The 24,469-nt window shown below is 37.6% G+C and overlaps 1 protein-coding gene across 1 annotated transcript in view; it reads right to left on the reverse strand.

Annotated features, from left to right (window-relative positions):
* Positions 1-1,083: 1,083 nt before the first annotated feature.
* SCIN (scinderin) overlaps positions 1,084-24,469 on the reverse strand; it is a gene marked incomplete at its 5' end in the record, with an annotated part of 91,860 nt that continues 68,474 nt past the window's right edge. Inside the window, 6 exons of the mRNA XM_060184675.1 lie at positions 1,084-1,615; positions 5,680-5,740; positions 10,722-10,799; positions 16,117-16,238; positions 17,495-17,672; positions 20,235-20,405. Of these exons, the coding sequence (XP_060040658.1) occupies positions 1,491-1,615; positions 5,680-5,740; positions 10,722-10,799; positions 16,117-16,238; positions 17,495-17,672; positions 20,235-20,405 (735 nt within the window). The remainder of the gene's footprint in view (positions 1,616-5,679; positions 5,741-10,721; positions 10,800-16,116; positions 16,239-17,494; positions 17,673-20,234; positions 20,406-24,469) is intronic.

The raw sequence follows: 24,469 nt of genomic DNA on the forward strand, positions 1-24,469 counted from the left end.
AGCCGGAGAACAAATATGGACCAGTAGCTGGAGACCCAGAAGTCTGAAAATCATCTCCCTTTAAAGGGAATAGGAGTAGGGGGTTCCAAGGGGGTCACATGAATACATTCCTAGAATAAACATTCCGAAACTACCAGCAGTGCTGGTAAACAAGTGAGATTATAGAAGCGAGATATGCAGGTTAGTGATCTAGTTTACCAGAAACTGCTGTCCTTGAACAGGGTGAGGGGGGAAATTCCTTTACTATCTAGTCCTCTAAAGGTTTGCTTTTAACCACTTAGCTTGCTATCTATTAGCTAGCCCTATAAGGTTTTGCTATATGCGGGGGAGGGGGGTGGTTTCAAAATGAATCTACTCAGGGAACTTACTCCTTCACAATTCCTCTCCCCTAGTCTACCATCAGAGTTGGTTTACTGAATCCCCTAGTCTCGTTTTCTGAGGGTGCTTTGTTAGTTTTCATTGTTTGTTTTTTAATTTAAATATTTTTATTATTAGTGATTGAACAGAGGTCTACAACATCATAAGATTTCAGGGGTACAATTTTCCCACTTGGTGTGTGTGTGTGTGTATGTATAAATGACTCTACCCACCAAAATCCTGTGCACTCTGGGGGCTTTGAAATTATGTAAATAATTAGGCCATTAGACTTTGGTACTCTAATACCATGGTGACTTTCTTAAGCAAACCAGAATCTAAAGTGTTAAGGTCTCAATGTTAAAAGTCAAAACCTAAGAATAACCAAATACAAACAGCCAATTATGCTTTAGCTACAGGCAATCAGTCAAAAAAGTGGCCTTGATTCCACCTATTTACCCAGAAGCTGCTCTCAGTGCTCCAGTTTGTGAAGCTCTCCTAACTACTTCTGTTTTGATGCTGCCCCAAATGGATTTTTGCTCAAATAAATTCATAATTATTTAAACATTCCCAAGTTTATCTTTTAGTAGGGTCCAGATTTTATGTGTACTGGTATTTAATCATGATATATAGCCATAAAAAGTTGTTTACTTAACACAGATGAGGAAATTTTAAATTTATGTTTGTTTACAATATTCGGTGCAATTCACTCACATTTCAAATTTGAATGAAATATGACAACACAAAACTTTTTCAAAGAGCTGCATTTTAATGATGAAAATATTAGTGACATATTTTGTGCATGTCTTTTGTAGTATGCTATCAAATATTTATATATCTGAATGTATAAAAGTAAGACTTGTTTTGTCATGAAAGACATGTACTTGCAAGGGTTTATAAAAGAAAAAAGTATTTTCTCTTAGAAGATGACAGTTAGGAATTAATTGTATCAAAGCAAGTCTAGAGAAGAAAAGCAATCAAAAAAAAAAAAAAGAAAGAAAACTTTTAAAGCCATATTAACATAAACCTTGCTGCATTACATATCAAACTATTAAGACATTTCCTTTTCCACCCCAAAGCAGTGGGAGAACTTCCACAAAATGTTTATTTGTTTCTTTTCTACAAAAATCAATTTACTACCTGCTAGAATCCCAGCCCAGGAACCAGCCTGTGAATGTGGGTGGCTCATGGCCCTGTTTAATGATGATAAGGGGCGTCCTCTTGTCTCTTCCAGAAGGATCAGTTTCAAGGTACAGTTTGGCTAAAAAAGAGTTGTAAAGACATACATTTAGTTTCAACTAAACTAAGCTAAAAAGTGAACCAAGTCTCCCAATGAAAACAATAATAAATCTGATTTTCCTTGTCCCAAATACCATTATATGAACAATTCCATATTGTTTTCCCTAATCTGCCATGGAAATGCAGATTACTCTTGCATGAAAAAAAATTCAACCTAAAAGAATTATACTTATGGCTTAATTATTCTGATACTTGTCAAAAAACTATTGTGCCAGAAAATTATGACTTTTGAACATTACACAAAAGGGATTTTTTTTTTTAATCTAAGTTTACAGGAGTCAGATGGTAGTGCTGAGGGTTAAGCGAAGAGCAAGGACCAGAGTAAGAATCCCGGTTTGAGTCCTCAGCTCCCCACCTGAAGGGGAGTCGCTTCACAAGCTGTGAAGCAGGTCTGCAGGTGTCTATCTATCTCTCCCCGTCTCTGTCTTCCCCTCTTCTTTCAATTTCTTTCTGTCCTATCCAACAACAAAGACAGCAATGAAAAGAGAGATATTAAATAATAACTAAAAACAACAATAAAAACACAAGGGCAACAAAAGGCAAAATAAATAAAAAAATTTACAGAAAAATCTGAGTTTACTAAGGCCTTACTGCTTCTATAATAACAACAGATGTAAATGTAAACATTTCAGAATTAACATAATTATATTGTAAATTAGGTAAGAAAATATATTTTTCTTGTCGCATTCTGAAATGCTTTAGCTTTAAAAGTTCTATTATCTATTTGCAGATGACATGATAGTATACATAGAAAATCTAAAGAATCCAGCAGAAAACTACTGGAAGTTATTAGGCAATATAGCAAGGTATCAGGCTACAAAATCAATGTACAAAAATCAGTGGCATTTCTTTATGCAAACACTAAATCTGAAGAAGAAGACATCCAGAAATCACTCCCATTTACTGTTTCAGCAAAATCAATAAAATAAATAAAGACCAAAGGAATAAAGTTGACCAAAGAAGTGAAAGACTTGTATACTGAAAACTATGAGTCACTACTCAAGGAAAAAGAAACTGATACCAAGAAATGGAAAGACATCCCATGCTCATGGATTGAAAGAATAAACATCATCAAAATGAATATTCTCCCCAGAGCCATATACAAATTTAATGCGATACCCATCAAAGTTCCACCAAGCTTCTTTAAGAGAATAGAACAAAAACTACAATCATTTATCTGGAACCAGAAAACACCTAGAATTGCCAAACATCTTGAGGAAAAGAAACTTTACATCAGGCTCAACCTGACGCTGTTGACTGGCTACGGAAGAAGGGCAAAGGCTAGAACAAGAAGAGGAAAAGAAACAGAAATGGAGGCATCACATTCCCAGATCTCACTATATTATAAAGCCATACTCATCAAAACAGCATGGTAGTGGAACAAAAATAGGCACACAGACCAGTGGAACAGAATTGAAAGCCCAAAAATAAATCCCCACACCTATAGACATCTAATCTTTGATAAGGGGGCCCAAAGTATTAAATGGAAGAAGGAGGCACTCTTCAATAAATGGTGCTGGGAAAACTGGGTTGAAACGTGCAGAAGAATGAAATTGAACCACTTTATCTCACCAGAAACAAAAATCAACTCCAAATGGATCAAAGACCTGGATGTTAGACCAGAAATAATCAAATACTTAGAGGAAAACATTGGTAAAACACTTTCCCACATACACCTCAAGGACATCTTTGATGAATCAAACCCAATTGCAAGGAAGACTAAAGCAGAAACAAACCAATGGGACTACATCAAATTGAAAAGCTTCTGCACAGCCAAAGAAACTATCACACAAACAAAGAGACCCCTCACAGAATGGGAGAAGATATTCAAATGCCATACATCAGACAAGAGACTAATCACCAAAATATACAAAGAGCTCAGCAAACTTAGCAGCAAAAAAGCAAATGACCCCATCCAAAAATGGACAGAGGATATGAACAAAACATTCACCTCAGAGGAGATCCAAAAGGCTAAAAAACATATGAAAAACTGCTCCAGGTTGCTGATTGTCAGAGAAATGCAAATTAAGACAACATTGAGATACTACCTCAATCCTGTGAGAATGGCATACATCAAAAAGGACAGCAGCAACAAATGCTAGAGAGGATGTGGGGACAGAGGAACCCTTTTGCACTGCTGGTGGGAATGTAAATTGGTCCAGCCTCTGTGGAGAGCAGTCTGGAAAACTCTCACAAGGTGAGACATGGACTTTCCATATGACCCAGTCATTCCTCTCCTGGGCTTATACCCCAAGGACTCCATAACACCCAACCAAAAAGAGGTGTGTACTCCTATGTTCATAGCAGCACAATTCATAATAGCTAAAACTTGGAAGCAATCCAGGTGCCCAACAACAGATGAGTGGCTGAGAAAGCTGTGGTATATATACACAATGGAATACTATACAGCTATTAAGAACAATGAACCCACCTTCTCTGACCCATCTTGGACAGAGCTAGAAGGAATTATGTTAAGTGAGCTAAGTCAGAAAGATAATGATGAGTATGGAATGATCCCACTCATGAACAGAAGTTGAGAAAGAAGATCTGAATGGGAAACTAAAAGCAGGATCAGACTAAATTGAAAGTAGGGCACCAAAGAAAGCCCTGTGGTGAGGGGTAGACATGTGGCTTCCTGGGCCGGTGGGGGGTGGGGTGGGTGGGTGGGATGGGACACAGTCTTTTGGTGGTGGGAATGGTGTTTATGTACACTCCTAGTAAAGTGTAGTCATATAAATCACTAGTTAATTAATATGAGAGGGGGAAAATTAATTGTATGTCTCAAAGTTTTTAAAACACAGACTGAGTCTTCTTAATATATAGGCTGTATTTGATATGCAGACTCTCTCAAAAGCCTAGACCAAGTAGATCAGAAACAACTGGTGGCACAGCTATATATAAGATACTGGGTACTATACAGCAAATCCTAACAAAAGGACTTTTCAAAGTTAATACAATTACCAAATAATGTGATGATAACAATAACTATCCGTTGTCTTTTTGAACCCTAAGACAGCAGGAACCTCACATTTCCACTATAGAGCCTATATTTCCCCCAGTCCTGGAACCTTAGGATAGGACCCACTTTCCTGAATGCCTCTCCCAATTCATATCAAATAATATTGCATCTGCCGATCGCAACATAATCAACGCAATGACTGCCACCTCAACATGCTTCACTTCAGACTGTGTCCAGAGACTTCAGGTGTGGAATGACAACGCTTCAGCTTCATTACTCGGGTGAGACTTTTCCTTTCATAGTATTCTCTAATTCCATCCCAGGTGGTTCACTTTCTAACAAAGTCTCAAAACCTAGATATACACTAGTTTTGGTGAGAGAGAGCATATGTTCACACGTATCCATAAACTACTGCAAAATATATACCTGAAAGCAGAAGTACACTAGAGTTTGCAGTGAGTGCCCCCCAACACTTCTTCTCCACTATTCCAAGCTTTGGGTCCATGATTGCTCAACAATTAGTTTGGCTTTGTATGTTAACTCTCTTTTCAGTCACCAGGTTCCAGATGCCATCAGGATGCCAGCCAGGCTTCCCTGAACTGAAGACCCCACCAATATGTCCTGGAGCTCTGCTTCCCCAGAGACCCACCCTACTAGGGAAAGAGAGAGGCAGACTGGGAGTAGGGATTGACCAGTCAACGTCCATGTTCAGTGGGGAAGCAATTACAGAAGCCAGATCTTCCACCTTCTGCAACCCACAATTACCCTGGGTCCGTGCTCCCAGAGGGATAGAGAATGGGAAAGCTGTCAGGGGAGGGGATGGGATATGGCGATTGGGTGGCGGGAATTGTGTGGAGTTGTACCCCTCCTATCTTATGGTTTTGATAATGTCTCCTTTCTTAAATTAAAAATAAATTAAAAAAATAAAAATAAAATAAAATTATATTATTCTTTAGTTCAGAAGCTAAGATTCTCCTTGGTTTTGATATGTAGTTATGGATGATGTAGTTAAGAACTTTGAAATAATCCAGAGTTCTTGTCATAACTGTTTATAACACATAGCTTACCAGATTTCAAGGATTCTGTTCTTTCAACTTCATTGGCATCTTTGCCAATCCAAATAAAAATCTACAAAAATAAAACAATAATGATATATATTTGCATATGTTTTGCCATATTTTCTTAATCGCACTATCCCACCACTCCAACATCAAATTTTTCAATAGAAAATAAAAAAATAATTAGGGAAAGAATAGAGGGAAAGACAGAAAAAAAGGGAGGGGCAGCACAGCACTGTTCCACCTACCATGGAACTTTCTCTGCTGCTGTATTACTTCCACAGGGTGTCAAGATTTAGAGGTGTCTTTCTTTGTAACATTCTCTCTACCAGAGGCCAGGGGGTGGCACACCTGGTTGAGAGCATATGCTACCGGGGGTTCAAGCCCCTGGTCCCCACCTGCAGAGGGAAAGCTTCACCTGCAGAGTGGTGAAGCAATGCCCATAGGTGTCTCTTTTCCTCCTTCTCTGTCTCCTCCTACCCCCTCAATTTTTTACTGTCTCTATCTAATAGATAAAGATTAAAAAATTAAAAACAAAAAACAAAGCACACTGTTGGGAGCTGAGCTAGCCCCACCAGATGACAAGGTCATGGTGTGGTTAGGGAAGCTGCAAGGCAGCCCCACTAAAGTGAAGCTACCCACCTTAACTGGGAACAAACTGCTTTCAGTTTCAGCCTTCTAATTATGCTTATTATTTTTCTTGCATAAGATTCTAGTAAAAGGATACAGAAGTCTAAGAGCAGTTAATGATTTTTTCTAAAATTGCCCAATATCATGTATTGGCCCTGAAAATGTTACTATTAGCAAATTCTTTGATTGGCTACAAATGAAACCTGTTATACAAGATTCTTTACTACCTACCTCTGTTGCCAAAGTAAGGCAAGTAAAAATGCTATTAGGAAACAGTTAAATACTTGGTACAAGAAAATAAAAACTGGTTTCTTGACTATGAATAGAGACAAATATCTATATAACTTAAACTTTAACTTGCTTGCTTTAAATAGTTAATACTATTGTAACCTTTTAATCTGGATAAGAATGTCTCCCACCATTAAGCATGAATAAATATTATTTTAATGTGACATTTTATTAATAGGATATTTTCTTAGAATAGGAATAAACATTCTGTTGTAAGAGGAAAAAGTACAGCAATTATCGAAACTGAAACTATGGTAAAATGTCAGTTAACTGGAATGTATTATGCACAACTATATGTAACCCACTATTGTACAAAAGATATATAAATACCCTGCAATAAATCTGCAGGCAGAGAGAATTCTTCCTTGCACTTACACACACAAGATCTTCGTGATTTCTCTCTAATGCACTGACGCTGCCTTTCCTCAGGAAGACCCTGAACCTACTTAGGCTTGACCCCAGCAACACACTTTTTTTTTTTAGATTTTACTTACTTATTAATGAGAAAGATAGGAGAAGAGAGAGAAAGAACCAGACATCACTCTGGTACATGTGCTTCAGAGATTGAACTCGGGATCTCATGCTTGAGAACCCAGTGCTTTATCCACTGCACTACTTCCCGGACCACAGCAGCACACTCTTATTGCCTGGTCCTATGCAAAGTGCTTCTCACACAACCCCAGAAGTCAGGGATGTGTTGTTGGAGGCACAAAGCAGTTCAGTTACTTTTCCAGTGTCTACAACTATTAGAAGACACTAGAAGACTAAATTTTTACTTAGTTAATTTGACACTAGATTTTACATCCTGACATTATGCTGTTTATTTAGTATTTTCTAGTTTATAAAGTGAACTTACTGGAGCTGGGTGATGACACACCTGCTTAAGCCCACAAGTTATAATGCCTAAGGACCCAGGTTCAAGCCCCCAGGTTCAAGTCCCCAGTCCCCACCTGGAGGAGGAAAGGTTTTTACAAGTGGTGAAGTAGTACTGTGGGTGTCTCTCTCTCTCCTTCTCTATATCCCCCTTCCTCTAGATTTCTGGTTGTCTCTATCAAATAAATATAATAACAAAATTTAATAATAAAATAAACTAAAATTTAATAATAAAATAAACTATCTGTCTTTTTGAGCCCTAAGACAGCAGGAACCTCAAATCTCCACTATAGAGCCTCTACTTCCCCCAGTCCTGGAACCTTTGGATAGGGCCCACTTTCCCGTATGCCTCTTCCAATCCATATCAAATAATATTGCATCCTCTGATCGCAACCTAATCAACACAACGATTGCCACTTCACCATGCTTCACCTCAGACTGTGTCCAGAGACTTCACATGTGGAATGACTACCCTTCAGCTTCATTACTCGGGTGAGACCTTTCCTTTCATAGTATTCTCTAATTCTATCCCAGGTGGTTCACTTTCTAACAAAGTCCCAAAACCTAGATATAGACCAGTTTCTGTGAGCGAGAGCATATGTTCACACGTATCCATAAACTACTGCAAAATATATACCTGAAAGCAGAAGTACACTAGAGTTTGCAGTGTACACTAGAGTTTGCAGTGTACCCCCCCAACACTGCTTCTCCACTATTCCAAGCTTTGGGTCCATGATTGCTCAACAATTTGTTTGGCTTTGTATGTTAACTCTCTTTTCAGTCACCAGGTTCCAGATGTCATCAGGATGCCGGCCAGGCTTCCCTGGACTGAAGACCCCACCAATGTGTTCCGGAGCTCCGCTTCCCCAGAGACCCACCCTACTAGGGAAAGAGAGAGGCAGACTGGGAGTATGGACCGACCAGTCAACGTCCATGTTCAGCGGGGAAACAATTACAGAAGCCAGACCTTCCTCCTTCTGCAACCCTCAATGACCCTGGTTCCATGCTCCCAGAGGGATAGAGAATGGGAAAGCTATCAGGGGAGGGGGTGGGATATGGAGATTGGGTTGTGGGAATTGTGTGGAGTTGTACCCCTCCTACCCTATGGTTTTGTTAATTTATCCTTCTTAAATAAAATAATAAAAATAATAATAAAATAAACTTGCTAAAAAATAACATTATTATTATTTTGTCCCTCTGTGCTAGGGTATGTGAAGCAATCTTCAGGTGAAGTTGGGGAATCTTACCTAGACAGAGAACTTGTTTGTGGAGACCCAGAGCACCTTTAGCAACCTCTGGCTTCAGTTTCCTGTTCTTCTCTTATACTACCGTGTCTTTGTTAACAATTCTTTAATGTGAAAAAATCTGATGAAATTATGTATTCAGTATATACCCTCTTATTTGCTAAATGAGTATGTTGAGTACTTTATTGCTGAAAAATTCTCTAAAATAATTTGTTGTTAAACACACTTAGGCTAAAGTAATAGTTTTGATTATCTTCTAATTCATATTGAATGATCTGGAATATTTGCTTACAGGGTACAAAATCAACAATAATGACATGGAAATGTAAAAAAAAGTAATTATGAAATATAGTTGCAACAAGGTGAAAGCTATGTGAGGGAGGTAAGGACTGAGTGGGCATTAGGGACCTAACTAAGACATGATGGCAGAGGACATACTTAGGTGGTAGGAGTACAGACTTAAGTAAAAGGAAGACAAATAGTACCCAGGTGACAATTGTCATGTAAATAATTATTTTCTTAATAAAACAATAAAAATGTATAGTTTAAGAAATACTAAAGTGCCCATGACTATATAAGCAATAGTTGAAAATAATGATTTTTAAAATGTTTATTTTTTCTTTGTTTCTTTTTTAATCTTTATTTATTGGATAGATACAGCCAGAAATAGAGGGTAGAGGAGATAGAGAGCAAAAGAAAAAGAGAGACCTGTAGCACTGTTTCACTACTTGCAAAGCTTTCCCTCTGCAAGTGAGAACTGCAGGCTTGAACCTCGGTCCTTGCGCATTGCAACATTTGCATTCAACCAGGTGCGACAACCCTAACCTGTCCCCCAATAATAAATATTTTCAAATAAGAAAATGTGATCCTTATTTTATAATTCTTAATGTATACAGGTGCCTTATTGATATGGGATTTCATATTTGTAAATGACTGATCTCGTATTCATGCAAGGAGAATCTGTGAATAGACTGGAAATTCAGTTATGATAATTCTAAACCAAAAAAACTAACTTAACAGAATATTTTAGTAATAGGTATAGATCTAAAAGTAATTATCTTTGTGGTTGACACTAAAACTAGTCCTAATTCAGATATCCATTTCATAAGTTTTCTATATAATTTTGTTTCCAACATATTTATTCTACATAGAGGAAAAAAATCAGATGTACTACTGAAATGAAAAATCCACAGGCAAAAAAAATGAAATAAAGAAAATAGGTGCAACTGGTGGACTCTCACTTCTGCATTCCTGGTGGATTCAGATTTCAGCCAACCTTTGATATTGTCAGCACCTTGATGGACTTTATTACCAATAAGCTTGTGTCATGCCCAGCTTGAAAAAAGATAAAAGGCTAGGTGCTGAGGTTGAAAGTTGTTCAGGCTTGGTATGAGTTGACCTAAAACCTATTAACAAAAAATAAATGTAACTCCTTGCCCTTCATACAGCCTAGTTCTTTGGTAATATCTGAGCTGTAACACTGGAGAGTTGTATTATGGATTTTTTTTCCAGTAACATTATGTCAAATCACAATTGATTTTTCCTTCCAAGAAAAGGATAAATTTAACAATGAAATATTTCACTGCATATATTCAAAATTATTCTATGTCTGTTTTTTCCCAGGGCAGAAGTTTTCCTGTCTATTTTGGTGATCAATTCTGAATATTTTACTCTCTGTCAGAGCACTGTATCCACTAATATATTTCTTAGTTAAATAAATGATTGAATATAATAGACATGAATTCTAAAAACAAATAAAAATAGAAGTGTTTTTTTCTCTCTTTTTACCTAAAACTATGGAGTCAAAATGATAGCTATGAGATTACTTTTAAGTTAAGAAATTGAATGAATCAGTTTTACATTTTTCCCCCTGAAAACTATGTTATATCTCTTTGAAATACATTCTAGATCTCAAGGTTCATTTTTTTTTTTACCGAGATTGCTATTTCTCAAAGCAGGTTCTATTGATTTCCAATTGTAAGCACATTCTCTGGTTAGTACAGAGTATGTTTTTACCTGCTCCCAGGTATCTAGTAACATGACATCATCTTCTGCTAAATCATCCTGTGTAAACTCTCCTGGAACCTCTTCAATCTGAAATGTGCAAAAAAGTTTTATTACTAAACAGTGATTTTTTTTTCTGGTTTCTCTTCAGATGGCACAAATCTTTTGCCTTTTATTAAACAGTGATTTTTTTCCTAATATGTAATATATAAATGCCTCATGAAATTTTGGAGCACAGAAAAAATAAGATTTGGTAGTAACTTTTTTTTCCTTTTGAGAATAAAGGTTATTTTTCTATTATTATGTGTAACTGGAAATCTCAAACTGATAGCATATTATTTAATGAGTACACTGCTTGCTAAAATCATTGTACTTTAATGCCTTAATAACTTGAGCATTAAATTTTGCAGGTCAAGATAATTTTAATAAAAACAATAGTCTTTATTCTTTTTAATAAATCTATTTTCAATGAGATGACATAGTGATATTAAACATGTACTATATCAGTTTTATTTGAATGGGTTAAATTTCATCTATAAAAGATGAAAAGTTAACAATGAAATGGTAATGTGGAGTTGCATGTTGGCCCAGCTGGTAGAGTGCATACATTACCAGATGCAATGACCTGGATTCAAGTTCCTGGGACTGGGGAGGGATTTTATGAGCAGTGAAGCAGTGATACAGGTACCTCTTTCTCTCTTGCACTCTCTACCTCCCCCTTCCTCTCAATTTCTCTCTGTATCTATCAATAAAAGGAAAACAACAACAGCAAAACCAAACCAGCTACCAGGAGTGATGGATTTGTCATGCAGACACAGAACTGCAGTAATAATCATGGTGCCAAAAAAAAAAAAAAAGGAGGAGGAAGGGGAGGCAATGAGGATAGTTAATTTAAAGCACACAATGTCAGTGTGCATGCATTAAATAAAGTTCTAGTTATTTTTAAAGAATTCTCATTGAAAAGTCACTTGACCGGAGCTGGGTGGTGGCACACCTGGTGGAACATACACATTACAATGCATAAGCACCTAGGTTCAAGGCCCCAGTCCCCACTTGCAGGGGGGAGGCTTCACAAGTGGTGAAGCGGTCTGCAGGTATCTTTCTATTTCTCTCTTTATCACCCCCTCTTCCCTCTCAGTTTCTGACTATCTCTATCCAATAAATAAATAAAGGTAATAAATTTTTTTAATTAAAAAAAAAGTCACTTGAACCAAAGGAAGATATGCTCGACTGGCTCATAATTCCCAATTTTTTAATTTATGATGTCTAAACTTCATAAACTAATCTGACATTCATTATTAAGATAAAAGTCTAAAAGAACCACCACCATCATGATCCTGAGGAAGATGTGGTGAGATAGACAATGGTTCTTTGTTGATAACTTCTCCCCTCTGCCAAGAGATTGCAATGCAGTCTAAGTAGGGGGAACTGACTGATCATGATCATGTCATATTAGCAAATATGACTCTGTGGAGACCCAGTTGTGCTCCTAGGTTCTGTTATGGGGAAAACATGCATGAATATACTGCAGCTGGAAGGAGAACCTAAAAGTTTGGTTCAGTGTAGATAAATATGCAGCTCTCTGAAGATAATGATACATACTCTGATGGAATTTTATTTACATCAACTTTTTATTTTTTACCTCCAGGGTTATTGCTGGGGTTTGGTGCCTATACTATGAATTCACTGTTCCTGGAGGCTATTTTTTCCCCTTTTGTTGCCCTTGTTTATTGTTGTTGTTATTATTATTGTTGTTGTTGGATAGGACAGAGAGAAGTTGAGAGAGGAGAGGAAGACAGAGAGGGGAAAGAAAGATAGATATCTGTAGACCAGCTTCACTGCTTGTGAAGCAACCCCCCTGCTGATGAGGAGCCAGGGGCTTGAACTGGGATCTTTAAGCCAGTCCTTGCACTTTGCGCCATATGCACTTAACCCGCGGTACTACCACCCAGCCCCCTTACATCAACTTTTTATAGGATACTTATGAACTGATAAAAATATAAAAAAAGCACTCTGTGCAAGGCAAGGCACTGTTTTAAATGTTTATATTCAACAACTAATTTAATAGTTCTTAAATTATTAAATCTAACAACCTTTGAATCAAACAACCCTGTGAAGTAGATAATAGAACTCTCCCTGTTTTACTGTTGACAAAAATACAACATAGAGAGGGTAAGTAATCACCCTAATGTCACACAATAAGAAAAACATATCATTGGGTAAGTGGTGTTGCACAGGTAATTGGTTCTGAAAGCTGTAGTTTTAACCAAGAAGCTCTATTGTCTGCTAAGTATCTACACATCCAAAGCCTGTTTCCTGATTGTAATAAAATAAAATGCTCATTGGTAATACTACTTTTCCTAAAATTGAGAAGGAAGTATGAAATTTCCTTAATTTGTTCCAAATAAGATACTTACAAAAAACAAGTAGAAACAGAGAAAGTATACTTATCTCTTAAATATGCAAACAATAAAAAGCAAAGACAAATATATTTTAAATAGTTCTGACTGAGAAAAACAATTGTGTTTGTGTATAAAATACATCTTCAATATGTATATAATATATGGTAGTATAGTAAGTAAATTACAGTGCCCAGTGATTATATATATAATTAATCACAACTCACTATTTAAATCTTTAAGCCAAACCACATGTTAGTTTCTAAAGTATATATAAACAAGCACTTTCTTATTCAAAATATTTGATTTCTTTTTTTATGTTTTATTATTATTACTTACTTTGGATAGAGAAAGAGAAGAATTGAGAGGAAAAGGGGAGGTAGGGATGAAGAGAGAGAGAGAGAGAGAGAGACCGCAGCACTGTTTACTACTTGTGTAGCTTTTCACCCACAGGTTGGGCTCAGGAGCTTGAGCCTTCATCCTTGCATGTTGTAATGTGTGTCTTCTACCAAGTACACCGCCACCCAACCAGCACTTCATTTCTTTTTTTTTTTTATTTTTTAATATTTATTTATTATTTTCCCTTTTATTGCCCTTGTTTTTTATTGTTGTAGTTATTATTGTTATTGATATCATTGTTGTTAGATAGGACAGAGAGAAATGGAGAGAGGAGGGGATGACAGAGAGGGGGAGAGAAAGATAGACACTTACAGACCTGCTTCACTGTCTATGAAGTGACTCCCCTGCAGGTGGGGAGCCGGGGGCTGGATCCTTACACTGGTCCCAGTGCTGTGCACCATGTGCGTTTAACCTGCTGCACTACTGCCCAACTCCCAGCATTTCATTTCTAGCAAACAGTATCCCAGGGAAGTTTGTGTGTGTTGAAAAATAAAACTTACATTTATAAGGACATGGCAAATAAGTATTTAGATCAAATCTGACATGCACAAAAAGGACTTATTCTTTAAGTGAAACATTTACAGAAAAGTCTAGCATGTGAAACATAGAAAGCACATTTCTATGGCTGAACTATGATGAGGGGCTGCAGTCAAGGATATGTAAGAACCCAGTATAATATCACTCTTCAACATGGATACCTTTACTTAGAATCAACTGGAACTCAAAATTTATGAATATGTATGAAATTAGCAAAGTTTTCATTGCTAATTTTAGTTAACTTACAGATGTGTATCTAATTTCCTTGATTTTGTCCAGTGATCATGATATTGCATAATATTTTTCTAAGGAATGAATGATTTTTTTATTTATTTAAAATCTTTTTAGAAATTATTATTGGATAAAGACAGAGAGAAATTGAGGGGGTGAGAAAGAGAAGGAAAGAGACAGAGAGATACCTGCAGCCCTGCTTTACAATTTGATAGCTTTCCCCCTGAAGGTGGGGCCAGGGGTTTGAACCCCGATTCAGGTTCATTGTAGTGTGTGCCCTTAACAAGGTGCAACACCACCTGGCCCCTGAATCATTTTTTTTTTTTTTTTAGTTTTCTTTTTTCTTTTTTGTAATTTTTTATTTTATTTTATTGATTCCCTTTTGTTGCCCTTGTTGTTTCATTGTTGTAGTTATTGATGTCATCGTTGTTGGATAGGATAGAGAGAAATGGAGAGAGGAGGGGAAGACAGAGAGGGGGAGAGAAAGACAGACACCTGCAGATCTGCTTCACCGCCTGTGAAGCGACTCCCCTGCAGGTGGGGAGCTGGGGGCTCAAACCGGGGACCTTACGCCGGTCCTTGTGCTTTGCACCACCTGCGCTTAACCCACTGCGCTACAGCCCGACTCCCCCCTGAATCATTTTTTAAAAAAATCTTTGTTTATAGCCAGAAATCAAGAGAATGAAGACAGAGAGGGAGACAGAGAGACATTTGCAGTACTGTTTCACCACTTGCAAAGCTTTCCTGATGCAGGTGGGGACTGGGGGCTTAAACCTAGCTCCTTGTGCATTGTAGCTGTGTGCTCAACCAGGTTTGCCACCACCTGACCCCTGAATCTTTTTTTTTTTTCATAGTACTTTTTTTCCCCCATCAGTCATTATGGTGAAAATTCATCTCCCTGTAAAATTTACATAGTTGGTCAGGATCTACTATTGCTGTCCACAGAAGTTTTGATTATTAAATTAGCATCCCATCTACTTGTATTCATAACAGCTACCACATGTTAACAAGGGTGTAAAGTATTTAAGAGTCACTTTAATTAAAGAGTTTCTTATAGTACTCTTATGCTTTTTCATCTATTATCTAATTGACTATGTTTTTAAAATGGTATTATTTTTCATCCAGGCAGAGGAAGAGAAAGAAAAGTCAGAGTACCTCTCAGTTCTGGCTTATGATATTGCCAGAGATTGAGCCTGTGAATGCTGGGCCCTTAAGAAGGAAAATCTTACACTATAACACACTAAGCTAGTTCTCCAGCCTTGTATTTGACTCCTAAAGTAACTGTGTGTAGAGAAAAGATTATCCTTTATGGCTTTACAATAAACTAAAACAGAGTATTGGAATGGTAAAATGGTTAAAAGAACCAACATTTTGAGGCCAGGCAGTGGAATACCCAGTAGAGATAACATGTTACCACTCACAAGGGCTCAGGTTCAAGCTCCCAGCCCTCATCTGCAGAGGGAATGTTTCATGAGGTGTTTGCCTCCCTCTCTCTCTCTCTTTCTTTAACATTTTATTTATTTATTGGACAGAGACAGAGAAACTGAGGGGAAGGAGGAGATAGAGTGGGAGAGAGACAGAGAGATACCTACAGCCCTGCTTCACCACTTGTGAAGCTTCCCCCCTGCAGGTAGGGACTCGGGGTTTGAACCCTGGTCCTTGTGCACTGGAATGTGTGTGCTCAACCATGTGCTTCACTGACTGACTCTCTTTCTATCTCTCCCTTCCCTCTTGATTTCTCTGTTTCTATTCAATAAATAAATATTTTTTAAAAGGGCCAATAGTTGAAAGTCTCTCCTTATGATGTTCAGTTCTACCCCAATGTTTTACAACATACTTACAATGAATCTTCCAGTTTTGTTAGAGCAGCCATAAAGCCGAGGTGGATGATCTTCATCTTGGGTTTCTAGTAGTGGAGAGGTCTGATATTCTTGTTTCCCTCCCAGGTAGGTCCAGAACTTCTCTGTGGAAAGTATAGTGTATTCTCAGGAACAAAATGTTGGCATTGCTTTACATTAGCAACTAATATTAATTCACCTTGTTAAGATGCTTAAATATAGTAAATATCAGGAACCACTTGGGGGGGGTAATTAATGAAAGACTATGTAACTCTGGGGCCAGGAAGTGGTTCACCAGTTAGACAGGGCACATTACTACTATGTGTCAGGACGCAGGTTCAAATAACTGGCCACCACATAGCTGCTTGCAGGGAGGACAATTCACAAGCAGTGGAGAGTAGCTCTGCATCAAAGTCTCTTTTCTCTGTCTCTGTCTGCCACCCCTCCCCCCTTTCATGTTTCTTTTAACTTGTGATTAATTGTGGATTACAAGAGTGTAAGATTACACAAAAGTTCTGTGAGCCCATCCTCTTACCTTCCTAGGATAACGATCATAGCTTTCATAGACTTAGAAACCATTTGATTCTGGTTTTGTTGTTTGTTTGGTTGTATTTATTTATTTATTTTTGCAAGCTCATGTGTATAAGATCTCTAAATTATACAAATGAGGGAAACAGTCTGATAAGTTATCTTTCAACTCTTTACTTATTTGCTAAGTATAATTACCCCCAATTCCACCCATTTTGATCCAGATGACACCAAAGCATCTTTTTTATTGCATACTAATATTCCATTATATATATATAATATATATATATTAAATATATTATATTATAATATATAATATATTATATATTATATATTATATATTATATATTATATATTATATATTATATATTATATATTATATATTATATATTATATATTATATATTATATATTATATATTATATATTATATATTATATATTATATATATTATAGTTAATTATATATATATATATATATATATATATATATATATATATATACCATTAACTTCTTTAGCCAGTCATCAGTTGATGGGTATTTAGGCTGATTTCACTCTTTGGCAATTGTGAATAATACAGCTATGGACATAGGGGTACATATTTCCCTTCTAATTAATGTTTGTATGTCCTTTGGATAAATGCCTAAGAGTCTCACCCTTTAAAGATAAAGATAAATAAATAACTGCAGTAGAAGTGGGTCCTAGCAGCAACACTGGTGACAAATAAATAAATATACTTCATAACCCTTTTAAAAGTTTAGTAAGTTACTTACTATTAATAGCAAAAAGTAGTCTGATTAACAATTTTAACACTTACAGGTTTTGGTAAATGTGCTTGGCCCCACAATATGTACCTGGCTCCTTGCCTTCCTCAATTCTGGTGGCTCTGCATTTGAGGACACTTGCCACATACTCTGCTCCTTTCTCTTCCTCCTGGCTGGCACCCTTCCCTATCCAGATGTAGCCATTGTTTTGCTGCAGTTTCAAGAGGAAGGCATCATTGGAATTCAATGAGCTTGCATCAGCATCCACCTGGAGTATAAAAAAAAAAAAAACATAATACAATGATTCAAACACATTGTTGCTCCCCCAATAAGGAATTTGAGAAGCTGTGACAATAACAAACCATCCATCCTGATTAAAAGAAACAAACAAACAAACAAACAAAAAGGAACACTGTAGCCTGTATCCTTTGAATGCTCAACTGTTTCCAGACAAGACCCTTAAGAAAAATTAGCATAACCGGACATTGGCACACCAGTTTAAGCACAGATAGGGACCAGTGTAAGGATCCTGGCTTGACCCCACCCTCCAACTCCCTACCAGCAGGGAGTTACTTCATAAACAGTGGAGCAGGTCTGCAGGTGTCTATCTTTCTCTCTCTTTCTTTCTTTGTCTCTCTCTCTCTTTCTCTCTCCCCCTTCCTCCTCTCAATCTCTCTGTCCTATCTAACAACAACAACAACAACAAAAAAGGGAAAAATGGGCAGCCGGGTGGTAGCACAGTGGGTTAAGCGCACATGGCACAAAGTGCAAGGATGGGAGTATGGATCCCGGTTTGAGCCCCCTGGCTCCCCACCTGCGGGGGGGGGGGTCACTTCATGGGCAGTGAAGCAGGTTTGCAGGTGTCTATCTTTCTTGCCCCCTCTCTGTCTTCCCATCCTCTCTGGATTTATCTCTATTCTATCTAATAACAACAACAACGATAAACAACAAGGGCAACAAAAAGGGAAAAAATAGCCTCCAGGAGCAGTGGATTCATAGTGCAGGCACCCAGCCCCAGTGATAACCCCGGAGGCAAAAAAGAAAAAAAAAGAATTAGAAAAAGTCGTGACAGATATCAAATATAATATCCACAGAGACTGTAAGAACAAAGATTGACTAAACCAATACTTGAGAAGAGGTTATTATATTCACAAATCACACATGTTTAATAAAGGTATACCTTTTTCTCCCCCAATAAAGGAAAAGTTTAAGAAGGCACACCTCACAATCATAAAAGAGGGACTGAAACCCAGTGAAAACCAAGAAATAATACTATAGCTTCTCCAAAAGATGAAGAAAGTGGGTATTCTAGCCACCCTATCTGTAGCAAGCAGGTATTAGAGAACGCAAAACATAGCTTTCACTTGGAGGCTGTCTGGAGAACTGTAGAGAAAGGATGTGAACAGGAGGTGAGGTCAGGCCTTCCTGCCTCAGATCATCAGGATTTCTTGCCTGGGAACACAAGTGCCTAGGTGATAACTAGACAGTAAACATGCTCTGTGGCCTTGAGGCCATGCCTGTTACTCCATGTGTCACTAGTCTTTTGGCAGAAGGCCACTTTTTCCACCCCTATATATAAGAAGGCAGGAGATACCCTTAAAGAGCTGACAGACATGAGGAAACCAGGAAAATTTGGCGACCCTGGGGATTTCTGGAAGCCTGTGGAGAACTTTGGAAGCCTTAACAAGAGTGCTGACCCAGGAAGCAGTTGCCCTAGGAGTTAATGCTACTGATCTAGAGAACAGTTACCCTGGTGTAGAGCTTCCCCTGTGGCTAAGGCCTGAGGGAGCTGCCTGGAGAGCTGCAGATATGAAGGGGAGCTAGCCCCTGTGGGCTGATCTGAGGGAGGGAGCCAAGTAGAGCCCAGTAGAACCTACATGAGCAGTACTGAAGGAACAGTGCAGAGGAAAGTTAAGCTGAGATAGATGGGTCCCCACCAGAATGAAGGCATGTCTCTGTCTGGCCATTGGTGGATTCCTTTGTCTTCTTTCTAAGTCAGCACCCCTGCCATTCTTGCTTGGAATGAACAGATAGTACCCAGTTTTCTTCTTCAGTGCAAGGATAGCGTGCCTCTTGGGTTTGAGTGCTCAGTTTGTGAAGAAAAGAAATGGTAGGTAGGTCCAAGTTTGGGGATATGAAATGTTATAAGCCAATTCAGGAAAGACATCCTGGAGGCCAAAACACTAAGTCATTTGACAACCTAGGCCTGCAAGGGACATAGAGCTATCTCAGTAGTTGAGACCTGCAAGCCTTAAGCCACTAGTTTGTTCTATTCTCTCCCCATTCTCACTGTATAAATAATTCTAAACAAACAGCAAAACCAAAAACCTGGCCCTATACTCCTACCCATTCCTGGCACTGGTAGGAATGGCACTAATGCGGGACTTGATTATTTTCACAGCTGCTGTCAGAGACAGCTTGCTTGACTAGTTGAGTTATGGTTCTGGCCAGATGGATGAAGCTTATTTTCCACATTCTTTACACTCAGAGTCTCCTGTGTGGTCATCCGATCATCACCTGTCATCCATCTCACCTGTCATCCATCTTTCCTTAGGTCTTCCAAGATTGAACACGAGCTTCTTACGGCTTCGACAGCTTGATTTGTTATATTATTCTAAATACATTTGTTTTGGTATAATGCACTGGAAAATGTGAGAGACTGTGTATTTGATAGGTTGTTTTTACTTGACTTTTCCACTTTTTGTAATTTTGTATTAGGAACAGTGAATTAATTATAGAAACAAGAGAGATTACTTGATGATGCAGTGATGATATAAGCACATTGGGAAGTCCATAAGCAGAGAGTGTTTTATTAAATGCATGACATTACCTCCACAATTCTGGTGATAGATGTCAGATTTCTCCGGACTTGAAAGAGGCGTATAGGAGGAATAGGTGCTTGGCCTTCCTTTTTTGATGTTCCATTTTTATAAACAATGAGTGGTTTGTCTTTGAACAAACTCAGCAGGTGAGCTGGCTCTTTACCTTGTGAGACTCGGATCTACGGAAATGAAAGAAAGATTAAAAAGATAGAATAGAGAAGGCTGTGTTTCTGAATGTGTTTGTGTTTTTCTTTTTGGAACAGTATAAAATCAAGAAAAAGTGAAAAGACGGGGAAGATTAATTAGCAAAAAACAATGTAGATTGAGCCTGGGACCACAGACTCTCATGAATGAAAATCTTTTTGCATAACCATTATGCTATGTCATCAGCCCAGATTAGTGGTAATTAAGTAATTTCCTCACTAATTTAAGAATCATGTTACTCTAGACACAGAGTCCCTAAGAAGATTCTTCTCAGAGGAAACACTACCATACTGTACTACTTCCTGCTTCCAGAAAATATAAAGATGAAAGTTTCCTCATCTATATCTACAAGAGAGAGAGAAAAAGTGATGCTGTATGACATCTTCTGTGACATAAAACTCATTCTTCCTCCTCACCCTGCCTCAAGAGTAACATTTTACAGGTGTACTTGGTTTTCACATTTTTGGATATCATTTAGTGATAATATGCACTAAAATTCTTGCAAAAATAAGACAATACTAAAGTGTACTCATTATTTCTACAACACTACAACTTTGAGATAAAATAATCATAATAACAATCATGCATAAAGTATTGCAATCTAAACGTCAAAAACAATAAAAATTATTATCTACTTTTTCACCTTTTTTTTTTTTTTTTGCCTCCCAGGGTTATTGTTGGGGTTGGGTACCTGCAGTACGGAATCCACTGGTCCTGGAGGCCAGTTTTGTTGCTCGTGTTGTATTTATTGTTATTGTTGTTGGGTAGGACAAAGAGAAATCAAGAGCAGAAGGGAAGACAGAGAGGGAGAGAGAAGGATAGACAATCTGCAGACCTGCTTCACTGCTTGTGAAGTGACTACCCTGCAGGTGGCGAGCCAGGGCTCAAACCTGGATCCTTCCACTGGTCCTTGTGCTTTGCGCCATCCACGCTTAACCTGCTGCGGTACTGCCCGGCCCCCTACTTTTTCTTTTACTTAGTTGTTTAATTGAGGAGATAATGGTTTACAAGATACTGTTAGTATCTTGGGTACAATTTCTTGGGTAGTATCCACTTGGGTACAATTTCTTATCTTTCTGTGATTGGTATCTGTACATCATTCCAACTGGGTCCCTAAGGCCCTCCCAACCCTTTCTCAGCTCCTTCCTTCCCCAGGGTCATTGGCTTCATTGCAATAGACCACACCCAGTACTGGTTTCACTGGTGTTTTCACCTGTTTCACTTTTTAACTTACCTATAGGAGTGGTAATAGCAGAAGTACTATGAAAAACATAAGGACTTTTCAAGATCAGGAAATTGAAGTGAAGAAATGGTAAATTACTTAATTTCACCTAGTAGTATAACAACAGATACAGATTAGGGAAAAATTATCCTATTCCTTGATTATTGATGCATTTAAAAATTATATATGCAGTTAAAATTTTGTGCCAGTATCTTTTCAATTAGTCTGTTCTTTGCTAGAATTGAACCATTTATTTATTTATTACCAGAGCACTGATCATCTCTGGTTTTTGGGGTGCAGGGGACTGAACCTGATTTTGGAATCTCAGATATGAGAGGCTCTTCCATAATGACCATTATGCTATTTATTCCCCCCCCAACAAAAAAAAAACCTAAACTCTTATTGGGGCCCAGTGGTGGCACAATTGTTTAAGTGCATGTATTACTATGCACAAGGACTCTAGTTAAGCCCCAGTTCCCACCTTCAGGGAGGAAAGTTGCATGAACTGTGAAGTAGTGCTGCAGGTGTTTTTCTGTCTCAAGTTCTCTATCTCCCCCATACTCTCAATTTCTCTTTGTTCTATTAAATAGTAATTTTTAAAAATAATAATAGGGGAGTCGGGCGGTAGCGCAGCGGGTTAAACACGGGTGGTGCAAAGCGCAAGGACGGGAATAAGGATCCCAGTCGAGCCCCCAGCTCCCCACCTACAGGGGATTCGCTTCACAAGTGGTGAAGCAGGTCTGCAGGTGTCTTTCTTTCTCCCTCTCTGTGTTCCCCTCCTCTCTGTCCTATCCAACAACGACAACATCGATAACAACAATAACTACGATTAAAAAAAACAAGGGCAACAAAAAGGAATAAACATAAACATAAAAATAATAATAAATGTTTAAAATTAAAATTGAACTCATCTCTACCCAGTTATTAAAAATTACTTTAAAATTATTATTATATATTTTAATTATTATTAATTTATTTATTTTTATTTTTTTATTTATTTTACCAGTGCAACACTCACCTCTGGTTTGTGGTGATGCTGGGGATTAAACCTGGAAACTTAGAACCTCAGGTAGAATGTCATTTTGTATAATCCTTATGCTAGTTCCCTAGCCCCTATTCTTTTAAAAGTATACTGATTGATGTGCTACAGAGTACAGACTAAGACTCACCCTCAACTGTGAAGTGAGAATAAGAGACATAGAAAAGGAAACTGAACAATTTTCAATGCTTTTAAAACATGGGACAGATGGATATTTAAAACAAACAAACCCTTCATTTGTGATTTGTTATAAACTACTGCCATCTAGTGACCAAATATTATTTTACCATTTCATTGCCAATTTAGGTTCAAGTGGCTAGTAATAATTGGAAATTTACTCACTGGGTACATCAAATATTATAGTATGGAGTATAGAAGTTAAAATGCACAAAACATAACTTGAAGGGCTGTGTATAATTTGATGAGAAATACTTGAAAATAAATTAAATGAAACATGATGTCATGTCATCTAGAAATAGTTTATCTGTGAAAAGTATATAGTAGTTCATAGGGATATAAAGTTTGGTATATTTTAAAAATGCAGTCATTTGTTCATTTAAAATATTAATAAGCGGGAGTCAGGCTGTAGCACAGCGGTTAAGCGCAGGTGGCACAAAGCCCAAGGACTGGCATAAGGATCCCGGTTTGAGCCCTGGCTCCCCACCTGCAGGGGAGTCGCTTCACAGGCGGTGAAGCAGGTCTGCAGGTGTCTAGCTTTCACTCCCCCTCTCTGTCTTCCCCTCCTTTCTCCATTTCTCATTGTCCTATCCAACAACGACAACAATAATAATAACCACAACAATAAAACAACAAGAGCAACAAATGAGAATGAATAAATATTTTAAAAATATATTAATAAGCAACTTTAAATTTGGAAGTGACTTACTTGTTTTGTATTTCTATTAAGTACCAAGATAGAAGGAAACCAGTTGGAATACAAAATTCTGCCTCCATATTTTAAATTGTACTTAACTGAAATATCTCATTTGCTTAGTAAGTCAGTATTTTGTTTCCTACTTTAAAATGTTATTTGTTATTTAATAGTGGTTTACAAGGTTATAACATTACAGGGTATAATTCTACATTGCACCCACTACCAAAATTCTGTGCCCCACCCCCATGATAACCACCATAGTTTTCAAAAAGTCTTAGAGACAGTTTACTTCCTCTTTCTCTCTCTCTTTTATTTTTTGCAAATTCATATGTTTCATAAAATTTCTACCTTATAAGAAGTTATTACACACATATACAAATTTAAGAACAAAACCAGAAACCTGTATATCACATAGCATTTCAGACCACTTGGCAGGTATGAGGAAGTCAAATTCCCTTGAGTAAGAATGCTTAGTGCTGCTTTATCACATAAAGGTCCTGAAAGTAACAGATATTCCACCAGCTGAACTTGAGAGAAGAAGAATGAAGACCAAGGTTGGACATGATTCTTTTTTTTTTCCTAGTTTTTTTCCAGGACAGAGAAAATTTGAGAAGGGAGGAGAAATGGAGAGAGGGAGAGAGGGAGAGAAAAAGAGAGACACCAAGCATCCCCCTGCAGGTGGGGGGACATGATTCTTTAGACGCAAAGAGTGTGAATACTCCATATTGGTACTGGGATCCCTATTATATGAGCTGTTCAAACTTTTGTACATTTTTATCATTATAAGTGTATAAAATGTTATTTTTATAACTATCAGTAGAATTGTTACTCTGTGCTTGTTCTATGCTAAGTGTATAAAATGTTATTTTTATAACTATCAGTAGAATTGTTACTCTGTGCTTGT

The sequence above is a fragment of the Erinaceus europaeus genome, unplaced genomic scaffold, assembly GCF_950295315.1.
Source record: "Erinaceus europaeus unplaced genomic scaffold, mEriEur2.1 scaffold_397, whole genome shotgun sequence".
NCBI classification, from domain to species: domain Eukaryota; kingdom Metazoa; phylum Chordata; class Mammalia; order Eulipotyphla; family Erinaceidae; genus Erinaceus; species Erinaceus europaeus.